Below are 13,192 nucleotides of genomic sequence, written 5' to 3' on the forward strand. Positions count from 1 at the left end.
GGGTCTGGAGGTTAGAAGAGAAATAAAGCCCATTCTCACATGCCTCAATAGATTTCTATGGGAGAAGCAGTTCCAATAACTGCAGTGTACATATACTGATTTACTGTAATGTAATATAGGAGAGGACAATTGCTCTCATCTGTTTTCCTGAGCTTATACACACGAGGTACCTGCCCATGCATATCCCACACAAAACATACACATGCAAAATGTACATATATAGGTGATGGAAATACACAGGGGGTGGAGGGGTGTGTTTAAGCACACAATGCACAAGGGTTGAAAATCATTTAATGAGTTCTGCTCTGCACGCTCTCCTATTTATTAAAGTACCAATGTAATTTCTGGTTGACCTTAAGTCCAGTTTAATTTTCTCTACTCTTGTGTGCTCTGGGGAAGGGCCCAGGGTCTGGTCCCCTTTATTAAAGGCAAAATCACAATTAAAAGGTTTTTCCTCATTTCCTCTTCAACTGCTGGGAGACTGAGGGTTGTTTTTGTGCTTTGCAGGTAGAACATGTCTCCTATAAGTGGGATGATAACAGCGATGGTCCTCAAGACACTTGTTTTCTGAAGGAGAATCCACAGGTTTTGATTGGGAACATTACTTCTTGCACAGCAGGTGGTGGCCACATTAATGGGACCACTGCTTTCTCCATGAACAACGTTTGTGACAGTAAGGAGGAAGACCATTCATTTTCTTAATGAGTAATGTTGACAAGAAGAGATAGGAAACTTATCTTGCTTGAGTTAGTGTAGATTGTGTTAAAACTTTTGGTGCTTCGCTTAAATTTGAGAGTGTGAGAGATGACTGTGAACATGGTACAGTACAAGCCCCACTGAATAAAAGAACTTGGAGGTGAAAATGATTTTTTTAAATGAATTATAATGTCAAGGTGTCTATCAGCTGCTGCCACCACCACGGAATTGACATTTTGCCAAAGAGCAAAGCGTGTTTCTAGGGATTTTGCAGTAGTGCGAATTGGGCTCCATTTTAAATGCAGTGTTGAAGAAACACCAGTTTTGTGTTGTGTAAGCACATGTTGTGCCCATTGTTCTAGATATGCTTTTCTAGGCAGTGAAAAAGGTGCTGCAGTTTATTGTTGGTAAGTACTGTTTTTGGCATAGTAACATAGTAAATGACGGCAGAAAAAGACCTGCATGGTCCATCCAGTCTGCCGTACAAGATAAACTCATATGTGCTACTTTTTGTGTATACCTTACCTTGATTTGTACCTGTCCTTTTCAGGGCACAGACCGTGTAAGTCTGCCCAGCACTATCCCCGCCTCCCACCACCAGCTCTGCCACCCAATCTCGGCTAAGCTCCTTAGGATCCATTCCTCGAACAGGATTCCTTTATGTTTATCCCACGCGTGTTTGACTTCTGTTACCGTTTTCATTTCCACCACCTCCCGCGGGAGGGTATTCCAAGCATCCACTACTCTCTCCGTGAAAAAATACTTCCTGACATTTTTCTTGAGTCTGCCTCCCTTCAATCTCATTTCATGTCCTCTCGTTCTACCGCCTTTGCACCTCCGGAAAAGGTTCGTTTGCAGATTAATACTTTTCAAATATTTGAACGTCTATATCATATCACCCCTGTTTCTCCTTTCTTCCAGAGTATACATGTTCAGGTCATCAAGTCTCTGCTCATACGTCTTGTAACGCAAATCCCTTACCATTCTTGTAGCTTTTCTTTGCACCGCTTCAATTCTTTTTACATCCTTCGCAAGGTACGGCCTCCAAAACTGAACACACTACTCTAGGTGGGGCCTCACCAACGACTTATACAGGGGCATCAACACCTCCTTCTGCTAGTCACACCTCTCTCTATACAGCCTAACAACCTTCTAGCTACGGCCACCGCCTTGTCACACTTTCGTCGCCTTCAGATCCTCAGATACTATCACCCAAGATCCCTCTCCCCGTCCATACCTATCAGATTCTCCCCACCTAACACATACGTCTCCCGAGGATTTCTATTCCCTAAGTGTGCATCACTTTGCATTTCTTCGCATTGAATTTTAATTGCCAAACCTTAGACCATTCTTCTAGCTTCCTCAGATCCTTTTTCATGTTTTCCACTCCCTCCCGGGTGTCCACTCTGTTCAGATCTTAGTATCATCCGCAAATAGGCAAACTTTACCTTCTAACCCTTCGGCAATGTCACTCACAAATATATTGAACAGAATCGGTCCTAGCACCGATCCTTGAGGCACACCACTACTCACCTTTCCCTCCGAGCGAATTCCATTTACCACCACCCTCTGGCTTCTGTCCGTCAACCAGTTCCTAATCCAGTTCACCACTTCGGGTCCTATCTTCAGCCCATCCAGTTTATTTAAGAGCCTCCTGTGGGGAACCGTGTCAAAAGCTTTGCTGAAATCTAAGTAGATTACGTCCATATCTCGTCCCTGATTCAATTCTCCTGTCACCCAATCAAAGAACCCAATGAGATTCGTTTGGCACGATTTCCCTTTGGTAAAACCATGTTGTCTCGGATCTTGCAACTTACTGGCTTCCAGGAGATTCACTATCCTTTCCTTCAGCATTGCTTCCATTACTTTTCCAATAATCGAAGTGAGGCTTACCGGCCTGTAGTTTCCAGCTTCTTCCCTATCACCACTCTTGTGAAAAGGGACCACCTCCGCCGTTCTCCAATCCCTCGGAGCCTCTCCCGTCTGCAAGGATATATTAAACAAATCTTTAAGAGGACCCGCCAGAACCTCTCTGAGCTCCCTCAATATCCTGGGGTGGATCCCATCCGGTCCCATGGCTTTGTCCACCTTTAGCTTTTCAAGCTGTTCATACACAATCTCTTCCGTGAACGGTGCTCTATCCAATTCAATCTCATTTGTACTTTTTGCAGTCCATTGCGGTCCTTCTCCAGGATTTTCTTCTGTGAAAACAGAACAAAAGTATTTAGCAAATTTGCTTTTTCTTCATCATTATCCACATAGCGGTTCGCAGTATCTTTTAGTCTCACAATTCCCTTTTTAGCCATTCTCCTTTCACTTATATACCTGAAGACATTTTTGTCACCCCTCCTTGCATTTCTAGCCATTTTTTCTTCCGCTTGCACTTTCGCCAGACGTATCTCTCTCTTGGCTTCTTGCAGTTTCATCCTGTCTTCCTCCTCGTCTTCCTTTTCTTGAGTTTTTATGTATTTCTGGAACGCCAACTATTTAGCCTTTATTTTCTCAGCCACTTGCATGGAACAGCATAAAAAGGCTGCAGATATATAGCAGGAAGGTCAAAGGGGCCACTCCTATAGCTTGGGTCACTGGCAGAGCACATGTAAGCATGTTACCTACTGTGAGTCTTAATGCATTATTCAAATTCAGCTACAAATTAGCCCTTAGTCACTTTGAGCAGGCTGCATTAAAACAGTCAGACTTTTAATTTAGAAGGTAAAGTTTGCAAGTCAGTTTTTGTATGTTTTGAAATAGCAAAGGTCCCTCAGTCTTGCACAGATCTGTCATGTGGAAACTTTTTTTTCCATCCCCAAAAGTTGTAGGAAATAAAAATAAAACCTTACATAAATATTTATGCTGTTTCTCTTATTGAGAAAGCAATAAGATGAGCATGATTTGTACAAATTTTGCCTATGTCACTTGGAGCCACTTCTGAGCACTTCAGTATTGTATTGTAAACCGCAATGATGACTTGCACCCTTTTGTATATCAAGAAATAAACTTGAACAGTATTTTCACCTAAGTTGTGAACTCTGTACTGTGCCTGTAGCCCCAGAGCCCTATATATCAATCTATTGCACCTCCTAAATTTTACATTCCCTTCTTTTCCCTCGGAGATCCTTTGTATGTGCCCCGTACTATCTTGAATTTAGATGCCTTCCTGTTCATTTACTAATAGCTACCTGAACTTTCAGGGACTTTGGAAATTCCTCCAGGATTTACTCACCAAGCACTCCCTCCCCTCAGATATATATCTTTAATCAATTTTATAAAATATCCTAGTATTGTACGTATTGTCAGGAATATTGCCATTGGCAGCACTGACCGCGGCTATTCAAGGCCAGGCCATATCTGGCAACCATCATTGAATATCTGGTTTCAGTTTTGTCCACGGCAACTTAATGATTAGCGCTCAATATTAGCTTAACCAGTTAAGTGCTGAGTGGTTAAAGGTAGATCGCATAAATAGCAGGCCTATCTTAATTGCTATACTGAGCTGGTTATCGTTAATTACTTATGCTTAACCGGCTAAGTCGTGCAGCGCTAATATTCAGCAGAGATAACTGTCTATCTCATGCTGAATATTAGTGGTTAGCTGGCTAAGCGCTATTTAACCGGCCAGAAGCCATTCCTAGCCAGTTAAATAGTGCTAAATATCGGTCCCAAAGTCTTTAGTACTTACATCCATTATGCATTAACATTTTGTCTCCCTTCTCTAGACTACCCTGTTCAAGAAGGCATACCATTCAGACGTTACTTAGTTTCTTTCTTATCTGTTCAGCAAAATTTATGGACCCTAATGTTTTCCCATCATCTTTTATTATCTTTGTTGTCTTAGACGATACGTTTACAAAATTTTTTTTTACTATGACATTGTTTAATGATATTATATTGAACTATAGCCTACCCATGTCATTGTTTAAGCCACATTGAGCCTGCAACTAGTGGGAAAATGTGGGGTATAAATGTGTTAAATATATAATATATAGCAACATTAAGGAAACAAAAGCCTACAGATGCGTTTTCAAAAGAACACTTTTTTTCTTCTCCAAGGTCATCTATATTACCACTTGTGGGTGATGTCACCTACAGAACCCCAGTGTGGACATTGCCTAGTGTTCTAATTTTCTAGATGCTTTTTTTGGCAGCCCTGACTGTGCATGCATGCACATTTTGCCACCTATCTCAGTTGCATGGGATCAGCAGCTCCTTTCTTTTCGTGAAGCTGAGGGAAAGCTTTTGTTTGTGCTTGCCTCAGTGTGGTTTTTCAATTACAGTCTTCCATGCCTTCGACTTTATTCCTTACTAGTAAAAAAGGCCCGTATCGGACACAATGAAATGGGCGCTAGCAAGGTTTTCCTCTGAGTGTGTATATTTGAGAGAGAGTGTGTGTGAGAGATGGAGTGTGTGTCATAGAGAGAATGAGAGACAGAGACAGCGTGTGTGTGTGTGTGAGAGAGAGAGTGTGATAGGGAGTGTGTCAGAGAGAGTGTATGTGAGAGACAGTGAGTGAGTGTGAGCCCCCCTGCCCACCCCCACCTCTCTGGTCTCAGGACCCCCTCCCCACCTCCCTATCCCCTGCCCCCCCTCCAGCCATCCATGTCCAGCGACCCTCCTCCCCCCCTGCACCCCTGCAGCTATCCATGTCCAGCTACCCTCCCCTCCCCCCCCCCCCCCCCCCCCGGGCGCATCAAACTCCCTCTCCACCCGCAGCTGCAAGTGGTAACACTGTCCAGCTGCTGCTGCTTCTCCTGTTAAGCAGCAGTGGCCGCTTCAAAACGAAAAGAAGCGATAAATGTTTTTAAACCCAGGCAAAATCATTCGGAAATGCCCGAGTCTTAAAACGCAGTCTCTGCAGTCGCTCCTCCTCTCGCCTCTACGTCACTGCCCCTGGAGGAAGACCCCGGAGGCGCGCAGTGACGTGACAGGGAGCGGCGCACTGACAGCTGATTCCCAGGCAGGGGGAGGAGTAGGGAAACACGTTGGTTGGTTGCCTTGCCTCTCACTGTTCTGCCCTCGACGTCATTACGTTTTGACACGAGGGCGGGACAGAGAGAGATGGTGACAGACTGACGAACCTTACGAACCCTTCACTTCAATGAAGCCACGGAGTCAGCTTCAGAGCATTGGCAGTGGAAATTATTATAGTAGATGTGAGTAGAGCAGGACCTATTCCCCTTTTTTGTTTCTTTTTCTCCCTTTAGTGCTTTCAGTGATTTTTCAGTCTTCTAAAGTTTTCTTAAAAAATAAATACATTTAAAAAATTTTGGATTTTACTACAGCTATTTGCTTTCCTTTCACATCAGCAGCAGATGAATCCAGGAACTAATGGGTTGTGTTCCTTGATCCAGCAGGTGGCGACAGATCACTGACTTGACTCCAGTGATTATAGGACACGTAGCTCCGCAGACAGTAGTATATCTCTATCTCCAGCAGGCAGGTGGTTGGAATTCTTCTAGCTCCTGGATTCCTCTGGGGTGCTCCTGGTCTAGGTTGCCTAGTCTGAGCATAGGGAGTGCTCTGGCTATGCAGTGCCAGCTGTAGGGGGACATACTTGGTCGCCACTGTCCTTAGTAGCATCTGTCCTGCCTTAGTTCCACATTACCTAAAAAAAAAAAAAAATGCTGTTTTGTTTTTCTTTGAACAGCTCTTGTGGAACAAGAAAAAAAAATAAAACAAACTGGTCAGCACACGGTGTGCAGAGGCTGTGGGGCAGTGAGCTGCTTCTCAAGGGCCGGAGAAATTTCAGGCAGCTGCAGAGCACAGCGTGGTAGTGGGGTGAGTTTCCTGTTTTGTCTTCCCTGCCTTTACAGTACATTTATTTCCTGTAGTCATGGCTGCAGAGACTGAAATGCTGCTCACACTGCGTGAAACAGTGGCAGTGTTCTCTATGTGGGGGGAGGGTGTGCCAACTTGAAAGTGGAATCGGCGAATTCCTGATGGTTTCCCACATGGTAGATTCCCTCGCGTGCCCTCCCTTCAGACAGGCCGACTCGACCTCTCCCGCAACCATGTGCTCGGTGCTGCTAGGGCCGGTTTCATGGTAGACTTCAGGAAATCTGTTGGACCTTGCTGAGTCTGGACCCTCATTATCAGCTTGGTGGGGGGAAGGAACTCTTCTCCTACGACTGTCCTGCTGCTTCATCGGACTTATCTGATGAAGAGGGTACAGAGTGGGGGGGGGGGTGTTCTTCTATGTAGGGCCTTTTTTGGGGCAGACACTATACAAACCTTGGGCCTTAAGCCTCTGGAAAAATGGAGGCGCTTGAGCGCTGCCTCTGAGGTGAGGTCATTGCCCTCGCCATCTCCTGCCCTGTCAGAGCTGGCGCTGACTGGTGTGTCGAGTCCGACTCCGTTGGAGCAAGGCTTGGAGGAAGGGGAGCTGCTGGCCATGGAGCTGGATGACCTCATGGCCATGCGCGTTTTTCATAAGGGGGAGTTGCCCTCATTGATTGTTAATGCACTTAACATTACGGTAGATGAGTCCCCTGCTGTATGTAACCCGAAAATGACTAGCACTAGGAAACCCTCCCAGTCCATGAGGTGACTGAAGAACTGATTTCAACCCAATGGGCCACTCCGGAGGCTGGGTTTCGGGTAGTGAAGACCATGTTTTGCCTGCACCCAGTATTGCCTGATTACTTAGATAAGTTTAAGCTCCCTAAGGTGGACATGTTGGTGATGGCGGCAGTTACGAAGAAGACGACCCTGCTGGTGGAGGGGGGTATAGCGTTGAAGTTATTATGTGGCAAAAGCGTGCCTTGCTTGGGTTCAGCAGGCAGTGGAGGGGATGTTGGGAGATGAATTCAACCCTTGGATTTTGCCTCAATGGAGTCCGGTTTGGCTTATTTGGCAAACTTACTATATGACCTTGTGTGCTTTTCCGCTAAGCATCACGGCCCGCAGGCTGTTGTGGCTTCACCATTGGGCAGTGGACACAGCCTCTATGCAACACCTTACCAGGCTCCCCTCCCAGGGTAGACTGCTGTTTTGTCAGGATCTCGAGAAGGTGGTTAAAGACCTGGGGGACCCCAAGGCACAATGCATGTCTGAGGACAGGCAGAAGCAACAGTTTAGAGCGACCGCAATGCGTTCTTGGTTTCAGGAGTCCTGGATACATCGCCTTGGCCTGCTTTGGCTTCTTTAGTGGCCTTTCAGAGAACCCAGTTTCAGCCATCGTTGTCCTATAGAGGCAAAGTATACAAGGGTGTCTTGGAAAATGGTGGCGACAAGTGCACTCGGAGACCTGCGGCCTGGGCTGCATCCACACCACAAATTGCCTAATGATGGGGCACCAGTCCGCTACTCAGCTTTGCTCATAGGAGGTTGGCTGGCTCTGTTCTTTAAGCAGTGGATCAAAATCACATTGGACCAGTAGGTTCTTGATAATATCAGGTTACAAATTAGAATTCTTCTCTCCTGTAGGAGATCTTTTACTGAATCTCATTTACTTATGCCCAGATAGGACTGACTGGAGGGTCATGTCATGGCTCACAGGGTCAGAGCCATAGCTGCATTGGATTCTGACCTGATATCAGCTTCCGTAGAGATTTGTAGAACTGCAGTATGGTCTTCAGTCCGCATATTCACATCACACTACTGTCTTTGTTAGACAGTACTTCAGGCTTTTTTGGGGGGTGGGGGGTGTCTAGAATCCAACTCCATCTTCCTAGACCTATTTATTTCTGTTCCAGGCTGTTTCAAAATCAACAACAGTTGTCAGTTTCTCAACAGGCCTCCCTTCTTTTCCCTTTTTAATTATTTAGGACATCCTGATAGCTAGGGATTTCCAACAGTAAGAATATTTTTCATACTGCTTATCCTTGGAGAAAGTGAAGGTACTCTCCCGTAGTAGGTGTTTTGTGAGGATAGCAGGATGAATATTCTTACTTCCCTGCCCACTTCCCCTTGGAGTTGCATTCTATCAACCATTGCACTAGATTGACCTGGTCCCATGCGATGGTGGTGGTGAGGCTGAAAGACCTGCATGTGCTTAAAGGGGTGCTTCCACATGCTTCTAGAAAACGCTGGAAAGGTGTCCTTCTCTCCATGGAGAATACTACTACAGGTGAATAACTGCTTGCTCTGAACAGTCTCTTCTTCCTGCTGGATTAGGAACTGTTTGGGTACTTCTCACATCTCAACTGGTCTAGTTTTATGGTGAAATTGTAAGTTTACCTGTTAATTTCCTTTACTTGAATCCTGCCAGAGTCCAGATCTCTTCCCTGGAAGGCTTTAGTTGCCTGTTTTGGTGGTGGTGGTGGTGGGGGGGGGGGGGTTGTTTGTTTTTTTCTTGTTCTTTGGAATGAGAGGGAGGAGAGGTGTGTGATGGTGTATATACCCATGCCCTTGGCTGTTTTTGATCAGCATGGTTGATCAATTTCTGACTAGTTTAAAGGTTTGTGTTTTTGTTGTTTGACATTAGTATATTAGGAAAGTATCCAGCTACAGCAGTGCTTATACAGTGTGGACCTCTGTCTCTGTCTGCTGGCAGGGTGATATAACCCACGTGTAGGGGCTGGTCTGGCAGGACTCAAAGAGAGGAAATTTAACAGGTAAGCTCATATTTCACCATTTCTCTTCCACAGATGGGGAAAGTCTTTGGAGGTTTTTTTTCATGATGATTCTGTTTGTGCTAGATGAACTTTTAATTTGTGGCTTTTGTTTTTGGCCTGTACCACAGTTTCATTTGTGTACATGGGCATTCCCGAATGACTCATCAAACAGTGGGCTTGACCCTCTCTTAAGCAGTAGTGTTGAGAAACTGCCCATTCATGATTTTAATTGTTGATCATTTGCATTCTTGAACAGGCTATGAGCCATATAAAGGTGACTGGGTACAGACACAGTATTACATAAACCCAGTAACATGGTGCAGTGAGGCATATGCTGTGAAGCCGCTTAGATACAAGAGAGTTGATCAGGTGCAGTATTTTGTGTTTCATATTGCCAATTTGAGTATATGGACAGTACTATGGAATACTAAGTGCCAATGCATTCTTATGACTTCAGGTTAGTATTACTACACTGTTTGGGAGAAGTGGCGTGATAGATGACAGCATATTTTTCACTCTGGATTCCTTGCGGCTTCCCTCTGGTTACTATCCTTGCAGAGGTGATGTGGTCAGTGCAGTGGTGATTGAGAGCAGCCAGTCATGCTACATCTGGAGGGCATTGTGCATGGCACCCATAGACAAGAATGGGTAAGTAGAGGTTCCTTCTACCCCCCCCCCCCCCCCCCAGCCTTTGCTATCGATCTTCCATTTTTATGCATCTAGCTAGAAGCTTCTAGAATCCACTTTGGAGGTTTTTTCCACTTCTTGGTGCAGCTTGTGCAGTGTACCTTACCAATGTATGAATGTCTTTCTAGGATGGGTCGCACTGTAAAGAAGGTTTGTGTGGAACGAGCCCTTATAATTTAGGATAGTAAAATAGGCGCCTACTATAGCCAAGGCAAGCTCAATACTTTTCATGATCTAAATTGTGACTTAACGACATATGTAAATGATAATAGGCTGGGGTCAACTGTCGGGGGACAGGAGGGAGAAAAGGGATGAGGAGATGACTACAGAAGTACCCCTGCTGTTATAGTCAGCTGCTGCAGATCACTTGAGAGGAGTTCTTGATGTGGTAGCGGTGACATTCTTGATTCCTGTGAGAGCTGCAATCCATCCTCTAGCCTTCCACTAGATTTCAGTAGGACATTTTATTTGTAAGTGTAAAAGTTTGGTTAACCTGTTGAGAGAGCAACTGTTGTGGCCTGTTTTGCTAAAGGTCAGGGTGTGTGGAAAAAGAATTGTGATGGGCCAATAGAACTGAACTTCAGCTAGAGCTTAGTCTATAGAGGTAAATACCCTGGGACAGTTCAGCCAGAACAGAGCCTTCCCCCCTTCCCCTAAAGTGGAGGAGTGGCCTAGTGGTTAGGGTGGTGGACTTTGGTCCTGGGGAACTGAGCAACTGAGTTCGATTCCCACTTCAGGCATAGGCAGCTCCTTTTGACTCTGGGCAAGTCACTTAACCCTCCATTGCCCCAGGTACAAATAAGTACCTGTATACAATATGTAAACCGCTTTGAATGTAATCACAGAAAGGCGGTATATCAAATCCCATCCCCTTTCCCTTTCTCTTGTATTGTGATAACAAAACAGTGTAACATAAACAAATTCCTGTGCTTGGTGAATCATGAGACCTTTTTGTTCTATATCCTATGTCCTACAAAATTATGGAGAGTTGAAAACAATTTCCTGCTATGAGAGACTCAGTCTGGGTTATTAAGTGGAATGATCTTGCGGAAAAAAGAATGAGCTAGTTATTTTGAAATGGGGCCCCCTGGCTGTAAAGGCAAATTGGAGGAGTGGCCTAATGGTTAGGGTGGTGGACTTTGGTCCTGGGGAACTGAGGAACTGAGTTCGATTCCCACTCCAGGCACAGGCAGCTCCTTGTGATTCTGGGCAAGTCACTTAACCCTCCATTCCCCCATGTAAGCCGCATTGAGCCTGCCATGAGTGGGAAAGTGCGGGGTACAAATGTAACAAAAAAAAAAAATAAAGTCCATAGAACCCATTGAACTATTGAAAAGTAAAAGGGGAGCTTGGACTTCCCCTCCCTTAGATGTTTACCTCGGGATGGAGGCTGGAATGGGATGGTGAAGTATACTGTCTCTGACTTGCCCAGTGCCAATATATACTTTCTGGCCATGGTTACTAATAGTCCCGTCATGTTGCACTCCTGTTATGTCAGGTATTGGAAATGGCACCACTGCTGAAATTGCCCCAATTAATGTTGACCTCCCCTCCACTTCTCCCAGTGACAACCGTACCCTCAGCCTTTGCTGGTGGCCCATGGCAGCAACAAGTCAATTCTGCAAGTGTCACATGCTAAAGAGTTTTTTCTTGTTTCTAACCATGTGAAGCAGGGTTTGTTTTGATCAGTGCTTCACAAAGTCTTGTGAAACTACTGTACTTGGCCTTCTAAAACCGCATTTGCTTTCCTAGCCTCAAGATGTTGACCACTTGGTTAGTTTTGTTACTAAAGAACACTTGCTACAAGAAGTAAGATTGATATTTCTGTTTTGGGTTTGTATAATTTGAGGCTCATCTAGCTTACAACATTGACAGTTTAATTGTTCTAGCAGTCGACTCAGTACCATTAAATTCTATGGATGCTCTGGTTTCATTAGGATGCTAACTCTGAAGGAGCTAGTGCAGCTATTCCTTTCTCTTATATCACCTGTGTGCCACATGGCTGCTTGCTTCTCCCTGTTTGAAAATACCATACTGAAGAGTCATCTCTTGTGTTCCAGGTTCTTGTCTTCTGATGGAGAAACCTCGATGGAGCGTGGGCTGGCTGTTCTACTGAGGAACAAAGGAGGACTGGAAGTGTCATGCATGACGAACTTTGGAATACTTAAGCAAGGAGAAAAGAAAAACTTGAGTATTTGCATAGAGTATGTTTTACAACTATCAGAATAACTAAGGGAAATGTCTTAATGAAAATGTCATCTAATGCTTCTGGAAGGTTCTGTGTTAACAACATAGGAGATGTAGTTTCCTGCGTTTTGCTCTTGTATCATTTTTGTCCTTGAGCAAAAGTTTCTAAAGTGGGGTGAAGGGAGGGAGTATTTCAGTTGAGGCTGTAAGGTTTTAATTTGTGGTGGCGGTAGTTTTGTGTGATACAGGGTTTACAAATTTGCCCCTGCCTGTATAAGCTGTATTAGCATTGGTGACCTAATAGTGAGGGGATGTGTATCACTTCATCAACCAATTAAGACGCTTTTAGAAGTTATCTGTTCAGTTTTTAACCTTTTATGTTAATTCTGTGTTTATCTATAGAAGTCTAGTACAGTAAAACACAGAACATTGTTTATTTTGTGTGTCAAGCAAGAATAATGGAGCATATAAGTGGGTGATGTCAGGAGGCATGGCATCAGGATAGAACAGCTTTCCTAGATTTTAGAAATAGTATCAAAGTTCTAAGCACATGTGGTCCTTCTTGCCCTCCGTGTGGGGTTTTTATTTGTTGCTTTGCCCAAATGGATGTGAAAACAGTTTTTAGTGTGATTTTTTTTTTTTGTTTTGTTTTGTTTTGTTTTTTCATTGCATTTAAACTAAGAAAAGGGCATTTTTGTTTATTTTAAATTTCTGTTTTAACCTTTCAACGTTCACAACATGGCCAAGGTTAAGTCTGGCTTTAGACCATGTCCGCAGTGTGGAAGAAAGATCCAGAAGTTCAGCAGTCATAGCAGATGTTTGTGTTTGAACTCTGAGCACAACCAGCCCAAATGTGAGCATTGTGTGAGAATGTCTCTGCATGCTAGAAAGGATCATCTTCATGAGCATTGTGAGGCTTAGGAGAAGCTCCTCCTTGTGCAGAAAGAGTAGATATGCATATATGTCTTCTGTGGAGAAACCATCAACTTATGTGCATGCCACTAGATCTTCATCTAATGAGGCAGCCTTCACATTTCTGTGCAGTGATTTTATAAGCCCACTTGCCAGGG

The 13,192-nt window shown here is 44.4% G+C and overlaps 1 protein-coding gene across 1 annotated transcript in view; it reads left to right on the forward strand.

The window, feature by feature from the left end:
* The window catches only part of MOV10L1 (Mov10 like RISC complex RNA helicase 1), a 229,722-nt gene that overhangs the window by 32,185 nt on the left and 184,345 nt on the right, over window positions 1-13,192 (forward strand). Inside the window, exons 3-6 of the mRNA XM_030216802.1 lie at window positions 508-673; window positions 9,505-9,617; window positions 9,706-9,896; window positions 11,996-12,139. Coding sequence (XP_030072662.1) covers window positions 508-673; window positions 9,505-9,617; window positions 9,706-9,896; window positions 11,996-12,139 — 614 coding nt within the window. The remainder of the gene's footprint in view (window positions 1-507; window positions 674-9,504; window positions 9,618-9,705; window positions 9,897-11,995; window positions 12,140-13,192) is intronic.

The sequence above is a fragment of the Microcaecilia unicolor genome, chromosome 10, assembly GCF_901765095.1.
Source record: "Microcaecilia unicolor chromosome 10, aMicUni1.1, whole genome shotgun sequence".
Taxonomy (NCBI): domain Eukaryota; kingdom Metazoa; phylum Chordata; class Amphibia; order Gymnophiona; family Siphonopidae; genus Microcaecilia; species Microcaecilia unicolor.